This window comes from Protopterus annectens, chromosome 1.part1 (assembly GCF_019279795.1).
Source record: "Protopterus annectens isolate FY-2018-M chromosome 1.part1, PAN1.0, whole genome shotgun sequence".
NCBI lineage: Eukaryota > Metazoa > Chordata > Ceratodontiformes > Protopteridae > Protopterus > Protopterus annectens.
In genome coordinates, this window is record NC_056726.1 from 705,157,208 (window position 1) to 705,184,147 (window position 26,940).

Below are 26,940 nucleotides of genomic sequence, written 5' to 3' on the forward strand. Positions count from 1 at the left end.
GAAGTTGAATATGATAGAAACCTCAGGAAAGTTCAAGAATGTGCTTGTGAATTGACTCTTAAGCTAAATCCTCAGAAATGCAAGTTCAGGCTGCAAGACATTACAAGACATTACTTATGTAGGTCATTTGTTTACCAGTTCAGGCTTATGACTAGATCCTTCCAAGCAAACTGAATTTTCTTGAGATGCCAGCTCCAGACAATGTCAACACCTTACAACATTTTCTTGGCATGGTCAACTATATGAGTAAGTTTATTCCAGATTTGAGTGATAATACCCCCCATTATGTGTCATCCCATTAGACCACTAAGAGAGCTGACATGCAAAGATGTAACTTTGTCCTAGTTAGAACAACAGCAAAGAGCATTTGATGTCCTGAAACAGAAACTTGCCAGTCCACCCACTTTAAGATATGATGTCCACAAACCAGTAACTCTTTCTTGTGATGCTTCAGAGTTTGGTCTTGGTGCAGTCATTCTTTAAGAGAGCAGACCATTAGCCTATGGATCCAGAGAACTCTAACCCAAACTGAGATGCAGTATGCTCAAATAGAGAAAGAGCTCTTGGCAATTGTGTATGCATGTTCAAAGTTCCATGATTAAATTTATCGCCAACATATTCAAATTGAGACTGACCACCAACCTTCGGTTACTATTTTAAAAAAGCCAATACACACAGCTCCTACAGGATTGCAAAGCATGAGGTTGAAATTCCAAAGGTACACTTTTCACTTGATCTACACAAAAGGCAATCTTCTTTATCTTGCTGATAGTTTATCCAGATCACCCAGAAAAACACTGAACAGCATAAAATGAGAAACCTGATTTTGAAGTCTTGGAAGTGAGAAATCTTTCTTCCACACGTCTTGATGACATCAGAACTCACACAGCTACAGATCCAGTTCTCCAGAAGCTCAACCACTTTATCAGTCGGGGATGGCCATCAAATTAATTTTGTTTACCACTAGATATGTAGCAGTGTTTTCCTTACAGAGACGAGATTTTGATGGACGATGGTATCATCATGAAAGATCCAAAAGTGATAGTTCCAAAATCCTTGCAACAAGAGTATATTAAAATCTTGCATCATGGTCACGCAGGAGCTGATTCTACCAAAAGAAGGGTGAGAGGGCTAGTATTTTAGCCTTTTATGTCAAAATATACTGAGAAAGAACTTTCAACTTATTCTGTTTGTAATAGTACTAAACTGTATCAGCAGAAAAAGAATCACTTCAGCTGAGCCAGATTCCTGAACTAGCTTGGTCGACAGTAGCTAGAGATATTTTTGAATGGAACGGTAGACATTACTTTGTGCTAGTAGACTTACTCAAATTGGTTCGAGATTAACCTACTTCCTAATCTCCTGTTCAGTACTGTCATTACAAAGTTGAAGAGACATTTTTCTGTCCATGGTAGTCCGCATAAAGTCATTTCTGACAATGATGCACAATATACAAGTCAGCAGTTTAAAAGCTTTGCTGAAACATGGGACTTTGTTCATGTTACTAGTAGTCCTGAACACTCTCAATTGAATGGCCTGCCTGAACGTGCAGTTCAAAGTGCAGAACAGCTGTTGGAAAAGTAAACGTGACAATACTGATGTTTTTCTTAATCTGCTTAATCTCAGAAAAATTCCTCGCGACAATTTACTTGGTTCACCTGCCGAAAGATTAATGTCAAGACAAACCAGAACCACACTACCAATCAGTAAGAATTTAAAAAAAACAATAAAGCAGTAAAAGCTCAACTCCTAAAAAAGCATTTGTCCCAAAAGTCCTACTATTATAAAACCAGCAAGCCTCTGAATCCATAAAAAGAAGGAGAGATAGTGAGGATGCAGACAGTCAAAGGATTTGACAGAACAGGATTTGTGAAACATTTGTGTGAGGAACTGAGATCATACATCACTGATTTGCAAAGGATGGAATTCAGGCAGAATCAGGAACCTTTATTGCCAGTGTCCAAGCCAGTATTGCAGAATCTTGTCTGTAATAGAGATGAATTCTCAGCGTGATTTGTCCAATGCTCCTGTTCCAGAGAGCATTTCATTGTCTGTTCCTGTTCTTGAAAGTATTCCTGCAAGTCCTGAAAAAGAACATTTCCCAGTGACTGTTCCTGTAGCTAAACCCAGTTATAATTATTACATTACAAGGTCGGGTCATATCTCAAGGCCTAATCCCAAATACACAACGACCTGGACATGATTGTTATTGTTTGTATATTGCAAACAAAAGAAAGGCAGGACACTGCTGTACGAATACTTTTAATCCACCAAAAGATTCATGAGTCAGAAGGCAGTCCTTCTCCTTTTGTCCTGCCTTCTGACTCATGATTCTGTTGACAATGTTGTTTATAATCTATCATCACATACGCTGACAGAAGACGAATACAGCGTACTTAGTAAAGGATTGACGTTTGTGCCAGGTAGAACAGGGGTGTTCAATGAGATAGTAATGGATATTATGCTCTATTGTAGGAACTTAGCCTTAAAATGTATATACAATAACGACAATGTAGCAGTTAATAATATGCAACTTCGACGACCTAGTTGTTTTGTACCGCAGTTTTCACCAGCTATGCACATGTTCATAGATAGCTGTGAAAGAGATTTAGAGGAATACTTTAGAGCCAGTGGGTATAGAAAATATTTCAATTTGACACTTACACAACAACAGGCATTACAAGGGTTAATACAGAATCATGATTTGGTCATTAAGAATGCCGATAAGGGTGGGGCGGTCGTTGTATTGGATAGTATTTTTTATAAAAATAAATTGCAGCAGATGCTTTTGAATGATAAAGTATATGTGAAGATCAATCCATTGGCTGTTAAGATGACTATTGAGAAAGTGAATCTGTGCTTGTATGATTTATATGGAGAACAGAAAATCAACGATGAGTTGTATGAATTTTTAAAAACTTGTAAACCAGTTACACCATTATTGAAAGCCTTACCTAAAGTACACAAATCCTTGGAGGACCCACCCCTTAGACCCATTGTTTCAGGGAGGGGGTGGGTGACCGAAAATGCTTCTATATGGTTGGAATGTACTCTGAAACCATTGCTGGATAAGTTACCAAATGTGCTCAAAGATACCAAATGTTTCCTACAGCTAGTGAAAGAAGTTGATGGGATGTATCCTACTACAGAGCTATTGCTAGTTACGTTAGATATAGAGAGTCTGTTTACAGTGATCAACAATGACTATGGGGTGGATGCCATTGAGAGGTTAATGCAAGAGATGGGAGAATCTACCGCCAAGATAGATCTAGTGAGAACTCTGTTACTGATAGTCTTGGAAAACAATGTCTTTTTAAGTGGTGACCAGGTATATAGGCAGGCACAGGGGATTGCCATGGGCACCCCCTGTGCCAATACCTATGCCAACTTGGTTCTCTCTTTTTGGGAAAGGAATTTTGTAACAGCTAATCAAAGATGGAATAAGCATATTGTTATATATTCTCGTTTCGTGGACGATATTTTTATTTTATGGAGGGGAAATACGCCACGTTGGAGTTATTTTTAGAATACCTACACTCTACAACCACCTTTCTAAAATTTACCATGATATATTCCCAGCACAGTATCAGCTTTTTGGATGTCAATTTGTACTTGACTAACAAAGGTTTTTCCTCAGGATTACATAGAAAAGAATGTTGGAAGAACAGCCTGCTAGATTTCAGCAGCATGCATCCTCGGTTCTTGTTCCCTAATATTATATAGGGACAAGTGTGCAGGACTTCCAGACTTTGCACAGAGGATCCCAACTTTCAGGAAGAAATCTCTGGGTTAAAAACGAACTTTGTTAACAAGAGCTACAGTAAGAGCATGGTTGAGGAAGTAGTGTGCAGTGGGGTGAGTAGGAGAAATGATAGGTACAAACCCTGGCTGAGACGTAATGAAGAGACAGTGCCAAATGATGTTGGTCACCATAATACACCTAGAAAACCAAGACTTTACTTTACCTATAGCAGCAATAGTAGGGACATTTATAACATAGTGGAAAAGAATTGGAACATTTTGAGGAGTGACAAGAGGTTGAGTGAGCTAGTGGGTCCTAGACCATGTATTGGTTATAGGCGTAACAAAAATTTAAAAGATTTGTTATGCACTGAAAACAATGTCTATGATACTAGACAACCCCCCATGAATATAGGCACCACAATATGTGGCAACTGTAAAGCTTGTCCTTATATTAATAAAAACAATAGCAAATTCCAACATCCCAACAGTGGTAAGGTATTTGAATTTAAAGGCAGAGCGAACTGTAGAACAGAAAACATAGTATATATAGCTGAATGTTCAACATGCACCTCTTTCTATGTTGGCTTGACTAATAAAATGTTCAAAGTTAGGATATTACAACATATTTGTTCCATAAGGAATAAGGATATACATAATGCGTTATATAAACATGTTGAGTCTTTTCCTACACACTCTTTTAAATTCAGAGTGATAGCCAATGTGACTATGAATATACGAGGAGGTGATGTTAAAGCAAATACAGAGTTTTTAGAAGCAAGATGGATTATAGAACTACAAGCACATAGGGAACCAGGTTTAAATGACCTGGTCCCTTTAAAACCGGCCTTGCAAAAGAGGCGTGTTTTTTATTAAATGTTTTTATTTGATTGGTCCTTTTAAACTTTGTTGAATCATTTACAATGTATATAACTGTTGGTTAATGATTTTATATTGTCTGAAGAAGGGTTTTATCCCGAAAGCGCTAACCTGTGAATCTTTTGGTGGATTAAAAGTATTCGTACAGCAGTGTCCTGCCTTTCTTTTGTTTGCAGTCTTCACTTTTTGTCAGGCGGACTTTGGCATCAGTACGTTTATCTTGTTTTGTTGTTATTGTTTGTATATGTCTGTATAATTTGAGTGGTTATTCAATTGTCATTTTCATTACAGAACCGAATAGTCAAAGAGGGAGGATATAAATCAGAGTGTGTGTTGTACCTTTCAGAGCTATTCCAGTCAGAGGGCACATGCATATAAGTACTGAGCACAAGAAAACAAGAATGCCATTTTGAGTGAGCAGCCAGAGTGAATGCAGTATGTGTATAGCAGTCAGTCAGTCATTTTTTTTAAGTTTTATGTTCTAGTCATCCATCCTGATGTGTTTGTGTGTAATAAACTACTTAAATGAAAACCCAAGCCTCGTCGTCTTATTTAAATACATAAGATGAGTGACAATTCTATCCCATCAGTTGAGGACAGATGGAAGAGACATGGATATGAAAGTTATGTACATAATGGTAGATCCGTGTTGTCTTCTTCCATCCTTCTCAATTTTCCCTGCCTTCATCCCCTACCAAATTTGTTTTGTCTGCTTGAGCTCTGTATTGAATGGGCTGATTTCACTGGAGCCATGTCATGTTTCAGTTTTGGTCTGCATTACATATACATACATACTAATATATTTATATATATGTAGATAGATAAATAGATATAGATAGACATGTATATATCTATATATATATATGTATATGGTTCTACCTGACTTCGTCGACAGCGCAGAAGACCGACAGCGGAATTCGGAGCTCCAGAAGACCGAAAACGAAGAAGACCGACGCGAATCGCGAGTGGCAGAACATCGACAATGCAGAAGACCGACACGACGGATGACAACACCAACGCCGAGGATGCCGACATGGGGAAAGGCTGTGTGAGTATGCGGTAGTGACGGACGTTAGGGTGCGAGGCAGGTAAGTGTGGAGATTGACGGTCTGTGGGGATAGGGGTGGGTTAAGTGAGTTAGGGTTAGGGAGCGATAGGGGTGGGTTAAGTGAGTTAGGGTTAGGGAGCGATAGGGTGGGTTAAGTGAGTTAGGGTTAGGGAGCGATAGGGGTGGGTTAAGTGAGTTAGGGTTAGGGAGCGATAGGTGCGGGTTAAGTGAGTCAGGGTTATGGAGCGGGTAGGTAAGTGTGCGATAGTGACGGACCTTAGGGTTAGGTAAGGTTTAGTGTGGGCTTGTAAGGATTTTGGTGTGCTTGTGTTGTGTGTGTGGTTTGTGGAATGGGGATGTGTTTTGTTTTTAATTGTTATTGTGGTGTGTGCAGTGTATGGGGTTTCGTGTTTGTGTACCGTCGGTTATTTCGTTATCGGTTATGTGTGGTTTCGTGTTTATGGACTGTCGAATATGTGGTGTCGGTGATGTGGTTGTCGGTGTTGTGTGGTTTCGATTATGTCAGGTAGAACCATGTATATATATATATATATATATATATATATATATGTATGTATATATATATATATATATATATATATATATATATATTTATATGATATATATAGATATATATATATATATATATATATATATATATATATATATATATATACATATACATATATATATATATATATATATAGAGAGAGAGAGAGATTATATATGATATATATATATATATATATATATATACACACACTTACTATGTGAGTTTACTATGTGTTTATATAGATGCCTTTAATTGTAGTAAGTGGTCAATCTTGTTGTGAGGTAATTCATGAGACATAAAAGGTTATGGATAAGTGGAAGAGCATGAACCTTGGATCAAAAAATCTGTAGAGTCGCTGATGTCAGATCCAACTAGATCCAACACCTGTCAGTTAAGGAAAACATAAGACAGCATGGCTCTGTAATTATGGCAAGCACATAACTTTTGTTTCTTTCTAGTTGTTTGCCATATCTACTGATATGTACCATAGGGGACATTGTATTCAATAACTGGCCTAATAAATGCTTAACAGAATGGGTCAATGACCTCTTTCATATTCGAATGATATTCTTTTTGGCAATTATCTGCACTAAGTTGAAAGACTTTCTGACTACTATCGTTACACGATGATCAAACGAAATGGAATTTTCAAAACAAGTTCTAAGGCCTTTAGCTACATTCTGTCTAAAATAACTGACCGATGTTATTTGCTGATTACTCTGGCTGCATGGGATAAATACAAATCATTTGACCTGAAATATTTTACTGTGTGCCTGCTGTTTATAGAGAAGAAAACTGAAGTACATTATATGGCCATTGTTTTTTTTTCACAATCAGACAACCTGGTGTACATGTGAGGACATGGGGCAGGCACTTCTCCCAGGTATTATGTATGCATCTTTACAACGGCTTTGTCTTCTCAGTTTATGAATTTGTCAGTTTTGAATGTTAAGCCTTGGATACAACTTATTTCTTCCCTGAAAGAAAAAAAGCATGTCTGAATTTCTTTCCTTACTCATGATTTTTGCTCAAAAAATGAGTAACCATGCAGTATTTATTTATTTATTAATGTTGCCAAACTGTTACGGTAACAGGTTGGCAGTTACTGAATTCTTTTACAATATTGACGGCATTATAGTTAACGCTGTTTAGCAGCTACCACTAAATAATGTAACTACTTCCTGTCTGCACATGTAATTAATGAAAGGCAGCGGGAGGGCTACTTCCATATTAGGGGTGAGTTATTAAAGTTATTTTTTTTACCTAAATTATTTTTAAAAAAAATCTTTGTTTCCTTAACAGGAAAGTGTTTGCATGATTGAGGATCGCTGCGGACGTACTTCTGTTGAAAAACAAAGATTCAGAAAACACATTTACAGGTGAACTTTAAGTCTAGCACCATAGTGTATAATATATGAAAAACACATTTTCTAAAACCTGTTCACACCACAGTGTTTATATAAAGCATTTACATTATTATTTTTCCTAATTGTATACTGGTGTTTATATATGTGAGTACATAATTTTATGGTAGCACACCTCACATAAGTGCACTTTGTGCAACTAACAGCCTAAACCATATCGGTGAAATGGCAGTAAGAAATGGGAAGACTATAAGAAGTCTTTGTAATGTATTAGAATAATTGGACTAGTCACCAAAATGTGTCATTGAGAACAATGTCCAATGGCAAAATAATCACTGAGATGTGAATACCTGGGTCTTGCCTAAATATATAGTGGAAGGCTTTCCTAATTTATGTTTAATATTTGCATATCTATGATTAACCTTCATTTTCCTGACTGATATCTGGATTTATTTATCTTCTCAATCTTTCCACATGAATACTTATAAGATACAGGCTGCAGACAATATAAACACTGTATGCCAGCACCTTACTAGTGACTTTCTTTTAATAAGAGTACAAGTAGAAGGAGAAATAAAAAAAAAATAATAATTGGGAACATTTTGACAAATTATCCTCATCACTGGATATAGTAAAACATCAAAGGTGCACATACATCCTCCAGTGAAAGAACTACAGTCTGCAACATTATTACCAAGCATCTATGATGCTTTATTTTCTTATTATCAGTTGTCTGGACAATTTAAAAGATTATTTCCAGTGTGCATTTTACCTCCAAATTCTATTTTTCCAAAAAAAAAAAAAAAGACAATATTTACATAGTGTCAGGGGGAAGAGGTGCTATACAGAAACCGACCTTTTTGAAATTGAATTAAAGGAAATGCTCAGGTTAAATCTCCTGTGTTTATTAAAAATAAATTAGTGCCAAAATGTGGGTGTGATATAGTTCAGTTTCTGCTTGAAATCGCACCACCTTACAGAAATCAGTCAACACCTATGGGACTTTAAGAATGTGGATCTAAAAAAATTTTTCTTCAGTCTCAAACCTACCCATCCTGCTGGCAATGATTCAGTCTCCCCACTACACTGTACTGTGAATAATAAAGTGTCTAAGTAGAATGGAGAACAGCTGTTTTCTAACAAACTGTAAAGTTGAGACATTTTAATATCCCACTCTCCAATAATCTGATTGTGAAAAGAAATGTAGAAAAAATAGTGACCAGAGTACTGCATTTCAGTTTGCTGCTGTCATTTACAGATTTCCAACCAAAACTATTTATTTGTTGATTTTTTTTTCTCTCTGATTTGGGTTCTGCTCTCTTTTCAGCTGTCATCTGGGTTCAGCAGCATTAATATGTATTCAGAAGAAACAAACATTTTAAAATTCATTGAACATTCACAATATTATTAAGAATACAATATTACGGCATACTTTCATATTATATGATAATAGTAGTATGCAAATAAAGAAGTGCTACTTAGATATTTTTGTATATACATTATCATTACCAAACAGTTTATGAATAATTGGGACTCTTTATTACAGTGGTTAGATTTGGGGAAGACATTGGAGATTTGTTGGCATCTGCAGCATTTTGTAGAAAGCTAGTTGGTGATTAGCACTCAAATGTTAGTAGCAAAAGAATGACTGAAATAATGGGTGGGTTTGGTTTTGGAGTAAGAAATGAACTAAGACATAGACTAGTAGAATTTTGACATGGTAATTTATTGCTCATAGCAAACACACCCTTTCCATAGCCTACAAGATAGCTTTATACATGAATATCACCAGATGGTTAATACCCGAATCAGACTGACTCTCTACTTTGCAGTCAGATATCAAAGACCTGCATGCAGTCAGCAAAAACAATGAAAACAGACTGTGTCACAGATCAGTTGCATCTTATTAAAAGGTTTAGAGTTAAAGTAAATATTAAAAGCATCCAGGCCAATTAGATATAGGCTGAACAATATTCCAAGTTAATATGTAATGGAACATAAGAATACATTTAAGGAATCAGACCTGGTAAAGAGGGTACATGAAGAACTGTGGACAAAAGTCTGTAATACTGTCCAGGAAGCAGCAATGAAAATATTCCAAACAGAAGTTATATTAAAAAAATGGCTATTTGTGGAGAATTTAAAATTGGCCAAGGAAAGGTGTAGATGAAAGGACAATGAAGATGGGAAAATATGTGAAACTGAATGCAGCATTTCACAGAGCAACAGGTAAGAGATAAGAAGGCATATTTAAATGAGAAGACCAAAGAAATGGAAGAAGTCAACTGAATGTGAAAGATAACATCTCTTCAAGAAGATTGGCTATATTAAGGAAAATCTCCAGGTGATAATGGAAATAACAAGAGACAAAAGATGGAAGAGAAGACACATTAGCAAAAGATAATAAAAAGATGTGAGCGGGAATATATAGAATTAATACATAGGAAGATCCCAGCATTACTGGTGCACAGTGACGCAATGTTCTTTGGTCTAGCTTCAGATATCCAGAACAGTCCAGTTACATGGGGCCCTAAAAAGCCTGGCTTACAACAGGTTAGGAGAAGCAATGAAATCCAGATGAACTTAAAATTCTTTGAAATGATGCTGTTACACTGCTGTCTGGAATTTGCCACAAATTTTGAAAAAAACATAACAATCACCGGTGGATTGGAAAAGGTCAGTTTATAGTTCAATTTCATAAAAGTAGTGTGTTAAAGAATGTTCATATCGTTTAACAATTGCACTTGATTTACATACAAGAAAATCAGTGCTCAAGATCCTGCAAGGTAGACACCAGCAGTATATGAACAAAGAACTGCCATATGTACAGCGTGGTTTCAGAAGGGGTAGATAATCCAGAGATCAAATTGTCAGCATATGCTAGATAATCCATAAAGCATGGAAGTTCCAGAAAATATTTGCTTCTGTTTTATTGACTACTCTAAAGCCTTTGGATGTGGGACGCATTGCAAACTGTGGAAAGTGTGCCTTATTGCCTGCTGAAGAATCTGTATGCTGAAAAAGAATCAATAGTTACAATCAGATATAGCTCTGGAATGGGAAATGACTAGAATAAGGCTGTATCATATCACCCTGCTTGATATGTACGTTGACCATATAGTGCAAAATGGTTAGATGAATCAGATGGTAGAATCAGAATTGCTGGGACAAATATTTACAAGCTTAGACATGCAGGTGATATCATTATGATGCCTGAAAGTGGCAAAGAGTTAAAAAGCTGTCTTGTTGCTCAACATCGAACCCTAGGAACTCTTTGCATATAGATGTGAAAAACGTGAGGCAGTGTAAGTTTTTATTTTCCTGGATTCAGTGATCTGTACAGATAAAGAATGCAGCCATAAATTTAAAAGGCACTTATTTTCTGGAGTGGGGGGGCTACTTCAGATTTGTATGAGATTCCAAAGATCAAGGATTTCACTTCGACAGCAAAGATCCATATAGTCAAAGCTATTTTTTCCCAGTAGTAACATATGACTATGATAGACAATAAGTAAGCCTGTGCACTAGTAATCTGATCATTTTAAACTATGGTGCTGGAGTAAACTTTTGAGATCTGTATGGACTGCAAGAAGATCAAATCATTTCATTTTTAAAGAAATAAACTCACACTATTTATTGGAAGTTGTGATTGTAAAAATAATACTTGAATACTTTTACCACAAAATGCAAACATAGGAATAACAGAAACTAATGCAGTGAAAGACTGAAGCAAAAAAAAAGTGGGGGAGATAGCAGAAGCTAGCATTCATAGACTGTGTTAGTGAGGCAATGAATGTGAACGTGCAAGAACCTAATGAAGCATTTGTTGACAGACAGGCTTGGTGTGCGATAGGTCCCTTAGATAACAAAAAATGGGCCTCAACTAAATGACTACAGAGCAATCATAAACACATATGTTTTACCCACTGTTTACTTGTAAACTGAAATATTTCTTCCTCTGATCACTACTTTTATTTAACAGGCCTTGAAATAAATATTTATTCTTTTGCTCACTTACTTGATATTGTATACCTTTTATCCTGTCATTTTTGCTACTTGTATGTGTGTCACGAAGAGGCTACAAACATTACACAGAATAGTTGCAAAATAATTACAATAAAAACTAACTGCTTGACTTTTACAAACTACCTTTTGTCACTGGATCAGAAGAAGAAGATGAAGAATAAAAAACTGTATGTTGGAAATATTTTGCAATAGGCTTCATATCATTTCACTGTAATAAAACCAGACAACAAAGGTGCTCACACATTTGTAGATTACTACAGTATATTTTTATTGTAAGAGCAAAACTGCAGACAGTGATATGGAGAATTTTGTAGATTGTTTCTAATGTCACCATTTTTTGTCATACAAAGGACAATATTTATACAATGTTGGGGTCATAGTAGTAAGAGGTGATGTACAGAAACCAGGACTTTTGAAAACTAATCAAGGAATACAGATTAAATTTTCTTTATTCACTGAAATAAATGTTTCCTCAGCTACAATGTAGCTTAGTTCACATCATGCATCAAATTCTACATGCTCACAACAAGCAGCCAGCACTTTTGGAACTTTGAGTATGTGGCTGAGACTGAGGTCTTTCTGCTTTCTCAAACCCACTTAACTGGTAATAATTTCACCACTCCTCTGCACTGCATGGTGTATAAAAAGTACACAGACAGTAGGGATTATAGACAATTTCTAATAACAGGGGAACATTTATCAGCTTGTAAAAAAAGTGAAAAAAATGACGACCAAGTAATGTATTTCAACTTGATGCTTCCAGTCACAGTCCTCACCTAGGATCCTGGTATTAAAAAAAAAAAAGCTGAATAGATTCCTCCTGTGGGAAATACAATGTGCAACGCTGGAGGAAGGATGAGTCAAATGGGCAAATGGGAAAGCTGCATTTTATGGGCAGGGTGAACATTAGAATTGACTTATTTATTTGTAAGAAGGATAACAGAAATCTGATGTGTTTTACTTCTGTGATGAAGCTTGCATTTCTACTGAATTTACCCAAATCCTGACTACTCCCTGCCCCCTTTGTATACCCCCCAAAATTGTAGTTGCCTATACTTAATGCATGGACCTTCTGATTGTGATGTTGGATACAATAGGCAGAGTGACATCTTCCTCATGCAATTTGTACTAGCCATTTGTCATTCTCATATTTGTGAGAGTGTAGGAGCATGTGCTACTACATGACAAATATAATGTATTCTGAGTAAAACATTTTTTATTTAATTGAATGTAACAATTTAGAGATGGTGCCTTCAGTTTCTGGTTACACTGTTTGCTGTTGTCTGCTTCTGTCGTGACTCCATGTTAGTTTCACAGGTAAGTACTAGGCTAGCTGACCTTGTGGACCACTTTAAGCCTAATCAATTTTCCTTTCAAATGTGAGAATTAAACCCTGTACCTTGTGACTGTGAGGTAAACACCTTAACCATTATACCAACCCCAACCCTAAATTAATCCTGCTCCCTGGTGTACAAATAAAACCCACAGACTTCAGCACCACAGGTAAGTGTGTTACCTGTTAAGCTACTGAGCTGCAATGTTGGTATTAATAGAAGTGATGTTTTGATTGCAAAATAGGTGATAAATACTTCTCTTCCATACTGAAAAGGGTAAAGGAAATGTTAGCAAGAAATTGTTACACATCTACATAAAAGTGCACTGCTTTGTCTGAAGCCATTTTTAGGTTCTCATTTCACAGACTTTTTTGTCTGTTTTCTTTTTAGTTTTGTTTTGTTTTATTTTCATTTTCATGGATAATCCCCACTCCTGCAGTCATAGGAATATATATTAGAAAGTGCACATACTGTGAACTTGCATACACTGCAGCATGTTAGGAAAAGTGAAATTTTATTTTGATGTGATAAACTAAGAGGTAATAATAAGCTTTATGGAATGTTAACAGTGCTTAGCCCATGCATGCCAGCCTCCTGCAGCATTATGCATTCAGGGTATTATGCTAAGATGGTGAGATAATTAAGATCCCTGTGAAAAGCCTAAACAAGGTATAACTGGCAATGCATAGATGCACGTTTCAGCAAAAATGCTGTCAGGATGCACCCAGTCCTAGATATTCACAGTCATCTAGGTAAATGTGGCAAATAAATTAGCCATTTATATAAAAGCATCAGCATAAGATGTAACAAATTGTGGCTTGTTGATATAGGTAGTTAGTATGCATGAAATCCAGTTTTCTAATTGCCCCAGAGCACTATCTGGCTAAGTGACTGCTGAAGGTCACACAGTAGGCACATGAAAGCTTAGGGATTCAAACCATGAACTACAGGTGGCAGCTAATTAACAGCTCATAGCTTTAATCTTCTGTGCAAACTGCCAGATGTAATCCAGTGTTATACAAAATAGGGTTTTTAGACAGTCTGAGTACACTTGCAAAGAGAAAGATATCATTAAATAAGAACTGCATATGCATATCATAGCAACATTACCCATTCTGATGTATTCAAAACAGACAGCTAATGCAAATGCTAATGTGGTTTATCTAACTTTTTGCCATTATATTTTTAATGTAATGTCTTCCTAGATGATGACACCCCTGCATGCTCCATTGTGCACACTTGCTCATGTGGATACACATACACATACACATACACGCACACACACACACACACACACACACACGCACACACGCACACACACACACACGCACACACGCACACACGCACACACGCACACACACACACACACAAACAGCTGATGTTGTGTGTCACTGAATACATAACTACATCTGCACAAAGCACTGGGACCCTGTCTGTGTTCTAAATCTCCTCTTTTTTTACTTCCTTCCCTGCTTTGCTTACTTTTTGTCACTAATCTCACCTCTTCATTATCATTCATTTTTGTACCCAATTTCCTAAGCTTGCCCTGCCATTTATCTTAAAGGTAGCAAATGCATTGTCTATTAAATGCAAAAAGTTTGATAACTTATCAATTTCATTATATTGCAAATTACTATTTTACACTATTCACTTTTACTCATAAAGACTAACTCACCCTGAGGTTCAGAAACATTAGCCACATTGTGGTAAACAATTTTGCATTATGACTGCCACAAGCAAGGTATATGTGTGATTCAGAGACGTGCATATCATGAGAAGTGCATGCTATGTAAATAAGATGGGCACTGCATATATAATGACCATATAATTACATGGTAATGAGTGATATTATTAAAATGAGTGGTGTTATTTATGCAAATTAGGCAAATCAAGATGGCGGAGTGATTTAAAAGGTATAAAGTGCACGATAAGGAGTTCTAACTTCAGTGTAGTTAAATCCCCATTTCATGCTAGTGAACCATGGAAATATTTGAGGGATTCCCACAGCATTAGTTAATGTCCATATGCAAGAAGCTCTCATTGTCACTAAGAGCAATGCTGGTGTATATTGTCCCCCTCAGAAGTGTCATGTCATCCAAGCACATTTGACATTTCATGGATTCCACTGACTGGTACTGTGTGGATAGGAATACCATAGAAAACCTTGTAAAATGTGTAGAACTCATCTGCAAGCCCATAGCAGTCATGGATTACCTATCCAGTTAATACCAAGGTATGTGCTGCTTTATGAATACTAACTAAGAGTATCCATGGCCTGACTAGGGATATTGTGGGAATATTGCTGGTATCTTTCTTGTGAATACTTCATTTGTTTATCAATGTCATATTGCAGCATGTTAGGGAGCATATGTGGTTTCCACATACCATAAAGTCGAGGGCCAACACCATGTGGGACTTTTGTGATATAGCCCATTTTCCTGAGGTACTGGGGACAACACAGTGCACCACAACTGAAATAAGGGACCCACATGGGGAACTGGGAAGAAGGCCTGCAAACTGCAATGGGTATCACTCCATTAACTGCCAGATAATATGTAATGTATAGGGTATCATCTGCAATATGCCAGAGTGCCACAAAGACTGTTGACTTGACACCCACATATGGCACCCTTGTGGCACTTACTAATGATTTACAATGGGTGCCTTCCCCTGGGGCATCTTATTGCCAGTACTGGGTATGCCATGGAAACCTGGCTGATGACACCTATCAGAAATCCACAGAATGAAGCAGACCTGGGGTACAGATTTGCCCTTTTACAAACAAGGGTGATTGGGGAATATGTGTTTGGGCTGCAGAAGGCAGACTTTCACTGATGGGATCTATCCAGCGGCACCTTGCAGTATGAGCCTGGCTTGTTTGTAAAATAAGTTTCAATATGTGTAGTGCTACACAATCTCATAGTTAAGAGGCAGTTCCAGCAGGGGAGCAGTCCCCAGCTCACCAGGCAGTGGAGGATGAGCCTGATAAGGAGACTGTGTAAGAAACAGCAGCAGTGGATGAACATGCCAAATGATGTGGACACAGTAAGCAGTGACACCGGCAAAGAGTCGTGACTTTCACATACCATCAGTCCATATCAGTGCATATACACTATAGTAAAAGTGATGAATACAATCCATCACCAAAGTGTGCTTACTCATGCATAAACTGGCCACGTTGTGCTTCACACATAGATAACCTAAGTAACAAAGCACAAAGGGCACAGCACAGTTATCATTATTCGATCAGATGGGGGGTGGCAAAACTCTGGATGTCTTTTACATGGAAACATGAGAGTACTGAGGATAACAAAAAGCACAAAATCACCTGTGATTAAGGGAGTTGTGGAGAAAGTGGCATCAACATGAAACATGTTGTGAAGGGCTATTGTCACTGGATGTTTGCATGTGAAACACTTGGGGCTTTGCTGGTATGAGTGTGTATCTGCTGGAACACAGCCTCAGCAGTAGCTGCAGCACTTCAGCTTAATATACTAAGACAGGTCCATCTTATGTATGGTAGAGGGTTGGGAATCCCTTGCATGCGCCGACCATGACAGCTGCATCTGCCATGAGTTGCAATCGTCATACTGTCCTGACCAGATGTTGGCATGCTGCATGACCATAAATAAAATCCATTACCAGACATGCCACTGCCTTGACTGCCATAACCCTGTCACCACAAGGCTTTTGTACCCCTTATCCATATACCATAATGGAGGTCAGTGCAATAGTCATACATGTCCATCCAAACAATTTATCTAATGTCAAGCCCATAATGATACTGACAAACTATCCCCCACATATCAGAAGCTTTAACATTTCCACCTACTACACTCACGTGAGTGTTTCTTCTCATTGTTAAAAAGACTTGCACATATGCTACAGTTAGCAGCTATCCAACAGGCAAAATCCTCTACCAGGCAGGCCTGAATGTTTTCACATGTATTCTGAGTACATGCTGTTGGGTGTGTGTCCATAAGGCTTAATAATCCTTTAACACGATTGCCTTAGCCTTTTAGTACCGCTGTCCCTTCCCCGATCAACAACATAAAAGTAATGTCAGAGCTACTTCATTATGTAGTTAAGTAACACAACAGCTAACTGAAGCTGTACTAGGAAATGTGAAGCTGAAAAAGTTGCACTTACCTTATTGAAGCAGAGATTTAGCACCTTTAAGCAATCAGCTGGTAAAGTCACCAGTGGATGCATTACATCTTGTAACTCTGCAATTTATTCCATAACATGATGAAGCTCATTGCCTTCCCTCAAGCTTATATCTTACTCATTCATGTGTCTGTGTGATGATTATGCAAATGAGGTTTCAACTAATTACTCTCTCTGATTACTCAATTTGCATATCACACTTACTGCGCAAATTTCCCATTCAATTTTACACAGTGTCTTGTGCACACCTAAGCACCTATGGGGAGTGCTGTGCATGTGAAGCTCACCCTATGTCTCCTGGGGGGGATATGTAATTCCACATATTACCTAATGGAAACATTATCACCATATTTCTTGCTCTATTCATGACATTTAAGTAAAGGCTGCAGACTGCCATGCTTCATACCTTATAGTCTGATGTTCAGTAATTGGAACATGGTGCATATATTTGACTATGCAATTGCAAATTGTGCATATGAGTTACCCAATGTTACACAGCAGTTGTCATACTGGAGTATGTTTTAGCTATGCAGTACCAGCCATATTTCCCTGTCTATTAAAAGAACAAAACCATGGCTTCTAAAGTTGGACGCCTTTCAGGGCTATGTGTCAGTGCATGGAGGAAACATTTTTTTTTACTACCATGACCACAGCCAGTGGCAGTTGCAGGAGTGGTTTGAACATTCCAATATAAAATGAAGGTCTAGAATGCTGTAGCAAATGCTGTAACAGGTGTGATAGGCATTTTATGTACTAGAAAACAACATTGCCATCACTATAGTGACATGCAGCAATGCCTTCCTGGCCTCATTGGTCAGTGGGAGTACGAGTTTAAAGCTGCAGCTCTACAGGTGTGCTGTAAGTAACATGTCTTACCTACAAGTGCATACAGCTGATGTGTGTCATCCACATACCTTACACACTCCTATTCCTCTCTATCTAGTGGCACAAAAGCAGTAGCACAGCTGCACAGGAGGAGGATAGAGTGCCTTACACAGAACCAGTTTGACTACACCTGCCTCATACAGCACAGGTTTAAATAGTGACAACTTGTGAACAGGTATCTATGTTGCAGGAAGACTTGTGAATCTCTTGACATCTTATACCTGTACTCTGCCAGTACAAGCTTTGTTCACTTCTGCAAAATCCGTGCTGTGTTTCATAGTTCAAAGGAAGAAATATGACTGTTTGATGCTCTTACTGAGAGTGAAAATGCAAGCTTCAGTGTAAACACATTTCAGAAATGTTTTTCAGATTACATTACATGTGCGGATATATGTGGGTTCAGTTCTCCCCCAGTTGTGTAATTTGCCATCATTGGTTATTTGGTGTGGCTGTTTGTTGTAGTTTTGAGTAAAGTACCTATAAAGTACCTATAGCACTATAAGAAGAAAACTTATGTATAAGCTGCATTGTTTTTATTGCATCTGTATTTCTCTCTCCTCCACCCTCCTTCTCACTATCCTTTGTATTATATGCTTATTTTTTTTATTTTGTCTACACTTATTTTGCAATTATATGAGGCAACATCTTGTCTATACCCATTGCTCCAGAAAGGGCTATCGGCACCCCACATAATGCATCGCCATTCACCCCATCTTCGGATCAACCTGTCAGTGTCACCTCCCTTCTTCAAACGTTGGCTGGGTACACACCAGCAGGCCATGCAACTGGGATAAGGACTGTTGTCTCCATTGGTAGCAGTGGCAGTGGGTGCGACACCTTTGTACCTCACCTGCAGCTGACAAAAATTGTGTGGATATTGTTTGACTGTCATCTGGAGATCCTCTTCCAGACACTCATTAAGTTGCTTCCCTTCCCCGTAATGGCTCTTCCATCTGACCCAGTACCCAGTGATGTGGGAATCCAGAGGGCTGTTTAAGCTCCTACTGTGTTTGGAGCAGCAGGCATTCAGTTTTGCAATCCCACCCTATCCCCATCATGGTGTTGCACTCCCTTTGGTGTCTTTGCCCATGTTTGTTTGCTGTCCAATCCCCCCAAACCCCATTGTCTACCCTCTGTTTGTCTGATGTCTCCTTCTCCATTGTGCTCCTCCGCCCTCACTGTGCTAACATGTCCACTGTCAATCTGTCTTCTGTGTTTGTTTGTTTGTGTGCACACGCTACCTACCCTGACCAACAAAAATATTTTACTTCACCTTCCCCACCTCCATCCTACTCATTCCTTAGGGGTGTCACCTTGTGTCCTACTCTCAGATTGCTTACACTTTTTCCTTGTTTCTACCCATTTCTACCCTTTCATTTTGTCAAAATAAAGATGAGAACATCAGTATAATGGCCACTTAAAGATTCTACATGACTCTCCTAATTGCTGATACTTCATATGTATGATCACAAAGAAGCTCTGGGTGGCATGCACTGTTCACCAATTTTCCTCACCTTTCCCTGCAGCAGCCTCTCAGTAGTACATGGTGATGTTGCAGACTTTACTGCAGTTATGAGTAGAATATGTAATAAATTCTCCAATTCTCACTGATTTCTCCTGCTGTTTAAAGTTATTGAGCACGGGTCTCATGACACACACAGGTTAAGTGAAGTGGGCTGGCCATGATTACTACTAGAGTGGTTCTAAGTTTGAAGGTCAGTCTTGTAATTTAACTCTGTTTTCCAGTTGTAATCCAGTAATCTAATAATGCAGGATTTGCAATGATAAGCACCAGAACACCTCACTGGTTACCTCTGTAGAGGTTGTAACTGTTGTGATGGTATTCTGCTGCTCCAAGATATCAAGTATTCAAGCCTTTTTTGGATTGCTATGGGATAGCTGCTTATCCTTGCATGCACTCTCAAAAGTAGAAAAATACACTGGTAAATGGTACTATTTGGAGAAAAATAAAAGTTTTTAAAATTAGCAACAATAGAAACATATATTTCTCAGGAATTTAGAACGACGTTTAATGAGCTTGATAGATATTAGACATCTGTGCAGCTTACTTTAGACATATTTTTTCTTTGACTGTTTCTATATTTTCATGTTTCTTGTCTTTTAATCCATGCTGAATACAGCATGCTTCCCAACAGTGACATGGCAGGTCAACCAGTTGCAAGAAAAGTAAGGAGAGAAAAGTGCATTGTATTTGAATTTTCTTGTAGTATGTATACTTAATAACTGAAGAGTGTTAGAGATACCTGGTTAGGATATTTAAAGACCATGACTCTACCAATTAAAGCGGCAAACTCTATTTCAAAATGCAAGTATCTATCCATGATGCAGCCATGCTATGCATCTGTCATTTGAAGCACTGGTGCTGTATACATCCTTTTGTCAAAGAGCAAGTAGCACAAAAGAATTATCATTTTGAAGCTGTGGTGCTGAAATCTTCATGCCCAGGATTTATGCTTGTATGTCAGTCAGCCAAGAACTCCACCCTTCTGCTCATTTTCCCAAGAATTTGGAGAGCCATTGTGTCTGAGAAAAAGTAAACAGTATATTCAATGTATGAAGACGATGCCTTGCCTTCATTTTATAGATAGATGGAGCCTTTGGTGTGACGTAGATAACTTGACTTTGAATAGCAGCTTAAGTGCTGGAGGAACAAACAGGTTGGAGGGGGGGTTGCCTGTAACAGTTTCTGATTGTCACTGGCCACATCCTGATACAGGTAGGTAAGTCTGTCCCTGAATATAAAGCACACTACTGATTGTTCAATAGCAGAAGAAGCTGAACAGGTGTATTGCCATGCAAAGTGATGTGCATGACATCATGCATAGACTCTTCTTCATTCAGGACGTCTCCATTTGCTGACATGCCTAATAATATACCTGTTCCCCAGCTTTATCCATGAAGCCTCTTTTCCTGATTCCCTCCTTGAAAAGTAGGGTGTGATATCATTTAGAAGGATTATGGAAGGTGCTGTTTCCTGAAAAGGAAGAGGCCCACCAGTTTTAACTTATATGACAGGATTTCACTGATCCCACAAAAGGGGAGCAAATGGGCTTATTGGAGATTAAAAGGCCAGATGTCAGCAGAGGAGTGTGGATACCTAAAATATGTATGAAGAATATGCACAAATTATCTCATGCAGATGCAGGATTGCAAAGATCAATGTAAAAAAGAAAAGAAAAATACAAAGAGCCCAGAAATAATAAAGTAGATACACTAATGGAGAACTGAAGGCAAACCAGAATGAACTATGGAAAAGTCAACTCAATAAAGTATGCTGGAGGAAATATTTAAGTATAGTTTGTATACCCCTTCAAAAGAAAATATAAATCTATAACAATCACATGTGGAGTTTGAGATAACTTTTCAAAATTAATAGGGTCTTCTTTGTATTTTCCTGATGAATACCAGAAGGCTGATTGTTCACACTTTCGTTAATGCTTCTACAAAATCTTGCTTCGTTCTCTTTTCTTGTCTTTAAATCAGGCAAATAGGTAAACATAAATTCTTGTTGTCACAAGTGTATTGCAATATATTAATCCTCTAGTCAAATGTAGGAAAATAGAAAAGGCTTGTATTTTACTTGCATTATTTAGTGTAGTCTTTAACATGTATGTCTTTTTAGTCAAAATCCAACAAAATCAATCAGCCAGCAGAAATCTCAGCTGTGAAGAGCATCTTTGTTTCATTTCCATAATGTTTAGATTTTAACATTTTACAACAAACTTTATTTGGCCTATATTACCTTGACTGTCTAAAGTAAGGCAACTCTGCTTGGTATAGGGATAAAGCCCTGTATTTGACACACATGACCAAAATTTGACTATCAGCTTGTGCACATTGGAGCTAATGAAAAAGGTAAAGAGAAAGGGTGAGGCAGAATATGTTCAGCTTTCGGTGGGGAAGGATGTGGGGACATGTTAACAGCACTCTGGCAACACAAACGTTATGGTAGTGATAACTGTTGTACTGATAATGCAGTGTTACAGTGCAGAGTGGTGGTATTTCAGGAATGTTATTATCACACTGGTGAGGGTGTTTCTCTTGTAGCACCATTGCATGCTCCCTTTCATGATATTAGCCTGACAGATCAGTTTGAAGAATTCATCAAAATTCAAATTGCAAAGATTCCTCGCAAAAAAGTATCAAAATAAGGCAATTTCTAGTAAAACGTGATACTTTTTATTATTCATTTCATGGATCCCTTAATTATTTAATTTAAATATCACTCTAATATGATAACTCTACACATTTCTATTAAGATTTTATATTGTATATTGCGACACAATTGTTTATGTTTGTTGTCAAGATGGTGGAGAATTTTATTTTATGCTAATTATAGAAATTAACATTTAACAGTTTATTCTGATGTACTATCAATGATATGTAACCTTTGAATGTTTTTCTATGCAGGCAAAAAGAACTCAATACTTCTACAGAGATTCCAGAAGGACCTCAACTCTGGTATTTTCAATAATCAAGAAAATGAAATCTTGAAAAAGATGGTAAAACAAGACAGAGAGATGGTCCATGTGGTTGCTACTACAAGTTTTCAGCATTCCCCAGCATTGAATTATGGGACAGCTTCTGTTGCTGTCTGCTCTTCAAAGATCATAATGCAATCTCCACCAGTTTATTCTGTATCCAGCCTATCTCATGGAAACCTGCAGTCTCAAACCCCAAGCCCTCAGACACCACAGCAAGCTGTTATACTTTCACCATGTTCTTATACTACAGCTGTGTGCAGCCCACCAGTACAGAGTCCACTGACTGCACGAACTTTTCAGTATGGTTCTCCAACAGCCTCCCAGTTATCTCTAATTCAGCAGCAGCAACAGCAGCAAATGCCCAGTTCATCTCAGAAAAGTGAGGTCCACAAAAGCACACAAGCTTTGCCTAACAGTAACTTGAGCAGGGAAGTGAGGCCTCTTTCTGCTTCTCAGCCTTCCTTACCCCATGATATTTCTTCAGCAATGACTAGACCGCATCCCTCTGCTGGTGAGCTAGTAACAGCAGCACCACAACCTTCTTCTAGTGCTCAGGCTTCTGGCATACAGTCTGGAATACGAGGCACTGTTCCACAAAGAGTATCCCTTTTTCGACAAATGTCATCAGGAGCAATTCCTCCAGTCAGAGGACCACCACTGACTCATAGGGATTCTGCAGCAGTCTTAAGCACGGAGGCTGAGGAAAAACCACGGTTTGCTTCTAACTTATGATCCCCATGGTCTCTGTACAGTGTAAAGACAATGCTTAAGTAACTGAGGATTCATGCATACAACTGTGCATATCTCCCACTTAAATGCCCTTAAAAGTGTTTGTAGTGTGTTTAATATTACAGACACAGTAAAAGAATGTAAATGAATATCAATATGATGAATTCAAACCAAATTTTTTTGACTTTCAGAGATACATGTCTTCCTTTTCTTACTTTACACTCAAAAATCTGATTATTTTGGTCTTGGTTAAATGTTTTTAATCTCTGATGATATGAACCCATTTTTTTCTCAAAAAGGCATTTATATAATCATTTATAAAAGCCAGTAACTCATTATCACATTATGATGTACACAATATAAAAGGGAATGGGCTTTGAAGTCCTTTTAACTGATCACTTATTTAACATAAATCATCATAATTCATGAGTTCTTCTATCCACAGATGGTAAATAGTAGCATTGCATTTAACCACTAATGTGTGTTCTGTAGTTTTGCAGATATTTCATGATTTCGACTGTCGAAATGAAAATAAACATGACGTGCTGCTGCTTTTTTCAGTTAGGACAAAGATTCAGTATGTTTCTAAAAGAAATATTATTGGTTTGCTGCTTAGCTCTAATACCATTAAATTATATCTCTTAAAAGATGTTATGCAATTTATTTTATTTTTGTACTTACATCATCCTCGGACATCAGTACAATGCAATATAATATTCACTTAATAAAGACAAGATAGTGTTTGCTGTAAATAACGTTCTTGACCTAAAATTAGCTTTTACCTGTTGCTGTGTTGTTTATTCTCATCTTGGCCATGCGTTATTTTTTACAGAATGCAGTTTCATCTTTTCATTTCAAAGCAAAATAAGAAATTATTAAACCTTAATGCAGAATATTTAAGCAGATTAGTTTGCCATATGCCATAACAGTAAAATTGCTATTTCTTGCAGATGCTTTCTATTTTGAAAGGTTCGGGGGGTGGGGGTTAGAAGTTAATTTCTCCCACAGATGAAAAGGGAAAACATTTATTCATGGCCACAGCTACTTTTTTTTTTGGCATTGTCATAATAAATAACCTGGTTTCCAGTTTGCACAAATTTATATAACATAGTTCCATCATGCATCCTTAAAATTACTCATCAGTGTGTTAAGAAGTGTTAGACTGAGAAAAACAGGCAAATCATGCTGTATTAAGGTTAAATAATTTCTCTTGTTTCTATATTACTGTTTTAGGATTGTAACTGCCAGTATATGCGGTTCAAAAATTATTGTAGTGTAAAGTCTTTCATGGAAAATCAAATATGTTACATTTATAAGATAACTTAAAAGGCAGTTTAAGATAAAGCATGCAATGTCAGGTATGACCCTTAAGCTGATATTTGTTAATTTTTAAAGTAAATGTTTCTAAAATGTAAAAAATGACAAGGCAAAGGGGGTTAAAGCATAATGTGATTTAATGTGTTAGTTGCTGTTTGTATGTATGGTTGACTTTATTTCTTTATTTGTCCTCTACATGGAATTGCCAGTTGCTTTCTTCAAGAAGAAAACTTTGAACAATCATTTGTGCTTAAATTGTAGTCATATTCATATTTTAATAAGAATACATTTTAAGCATTGATATAATTCTTGATAAAAATACCAGAAAGTTCCGGGAAAGTGAGAAATGACAACAGATCAGTATTGTAGCTACATTTAAACTTCAGCTGTTTTTTACCAGGAACTGTAATAAATGACAATGCTCAACCTTAATTCTTCCAAATGAAGGACACCACAATTCCAGTTTTATAACCAAGGTGCTGGATTTCAAAATAATTTATGCTTGTCTTAAGATGGCTCTCTCAGCATATGATCAGAAGAAATATGGTAGTAATATTAACAAAAGTCTTGCTGAATCCTTACATGGAATAAAAAAAACAAAAATAAATAAAGGTACTAGCTCTCATAGATGGTCCACATCCCTAATACTAATGGCAAAATAATGGGTGTATACTTTGGTCTATAGAGCAGCTATCATTTGGTGTAACCATTATTAGAATATTTGTACCATGACTCAGTTTCCATTAGGAAAAAAGCCCCTCCGTCCGTCAAACCTCATACCACACCACTAGAATCCAATTGTTCTCTCAACATGTGATGCTGGTATAGAATATATAACACATTTAAAATTCAACATGAATGTGTGTGGGTTAGTTTTCTTTATTGTGCTGTATCAGTATACAACAGCATACTTTTGACTTAATGACATGAAGTAGCTGAGTGCATATGTCCCCATGTCAGACTGCTCTGCCAGTGTTTGAAATATTTATTTATTTATTTTCATATTTTAGTTGTATATCCATCCATTCTGTTCCCCTGCAATATATGTTCTTAATGCCACAGTTCTCCTTCAAGAAATATTATGTTCGGGCTAGCATTCTCTGTTTTATCCCTCATCCTGGTCCCTCCCCTGTGCCTTTATCTTATGTTGAGTCCTCATCTGTATATACATAAATATCTTCCACAAGTTATTTGGAGTCGAATGTCCTCTAAAAACCCATGTCGTTATTGTGTATGCTGTTCCAACATACCCTTCATATGCTTCCTTTAGAGGCTGTCATTTCATGGCTGCTTTGCAGTCACAAATCTTTGTAGTAATGTGGCATGCATAAGTAATGTGATTGCATGCTGTGCAAGTGCATTATTTTGCTAAGGCACAAATACATACTTTGGGACTGTGTGTATCTTTAATGGGAACTGCTGGGTGTTGTGCCTTAGGCCATTTTGGCAAACATACTGGCATAGGACACTTGCAGAGATGAAACTGTTCCCACAGATTTAACTTTATTCATAAGCCTGGAACACCCCTATAGTCTGAGATGTGAAGCTTTCTTTGTGGCACTCCCCCACTGTGCACAGAACTTCTAGGGTGTGTCCTTAAGTTCAGGTTTTATGTTACACATACTGCTTTTCCATTACTATAAGTTCTGGGCAGTGACATCACACATTTAAGTAAAATTATTTCCTGTGATTCCCATGACACTCTTCAAATCGAAAACAGGATCCCATTAAGGTGCCTTTGCTCAATGACAGAAATTCCAACAGCAAAATGCCCAACCTTGAGGTTCTCCTGCATTTGGAACACATTCATGTCTGCATAAATAGTGAACCTTAGTTTAAATGTTCAGAAAGTACTTCCTCCATTCCTGGGTACTGCATCTACTATTATTTAAGACTTACTGACAACTGTGGTGGCATCTCCATATGTATTAGGTACTGTATCACCTCTAGCCAGATTCCTAAAAGACCCCAAAAGAGTTCAAAATCTCACTAAACAGGGCCAACTATCAGTTTATAGCTTGTTATAGGACACCCTGTATAATACCTCTCAACTGTTAAGATTTTTGCAGAATATCCAGATTCTTGCCTGATGGCTTTGGTCTGTTCCTTATAAAAGTTTTGGTTTTCTGGCAAATCACTAAGGAATAAAGTCACAAAATAATGACAGGGATTTGGCTTTCATATTTCATTTCCTTCAAAAAATGTGTGCGAATGTAAAACTTAGGATTCTAGGAACTTTTTAAGTTTATAAGAGCAACATTTAAACTCTGTACCTAATTTCGTGCCTTTGTTTGCCCATTATTTTTAGGCTTTGTCCAGATTTCTTGTGATAAGAGGGTAAGAGGTGTGTCCTCTATGCCCCTGATAATCATGTAAAGCTACTAGATGTAAC

At 37.4% G+C, this 26,940-nt stretch overlaps 1 protein-coding gene across 2 annotated transcripts in view; it reads left to right on the forward strand.

The window, feature by feature from the left end:
- Positions 1–26,640, forward strand: part of HCN1 (hyperpolarization activated cyclic nucleotide gated potassium channel 1) — a 1,641,266-nt gene extending 1,614,626 nt beyond the window's left edge. The window contains exons 8-9 of one of the 2 annotated variants that reach the window (XR_006365568.1): positions 7,524–7,600; positions 22,429–22,511. Coding sequence is in view for 1 of the 2 variants with exons in the window: in XM_044077699.1 (XP_043933634.1) it covers positions 22,429–23,234 (806 nt within the window). In the remaining variant the exon portion in view is untranslated. Of the gene's footprint in view, positions 1–7,523; positions 7,601–22,428 lie in introns of both variants that reach the window. The other variant, XM_044077699.1, reaches the window with a different exon arrangement.
- The last annotated feature ends 300 nt before the right edge of the window (positions 26,641–26,940 follow it).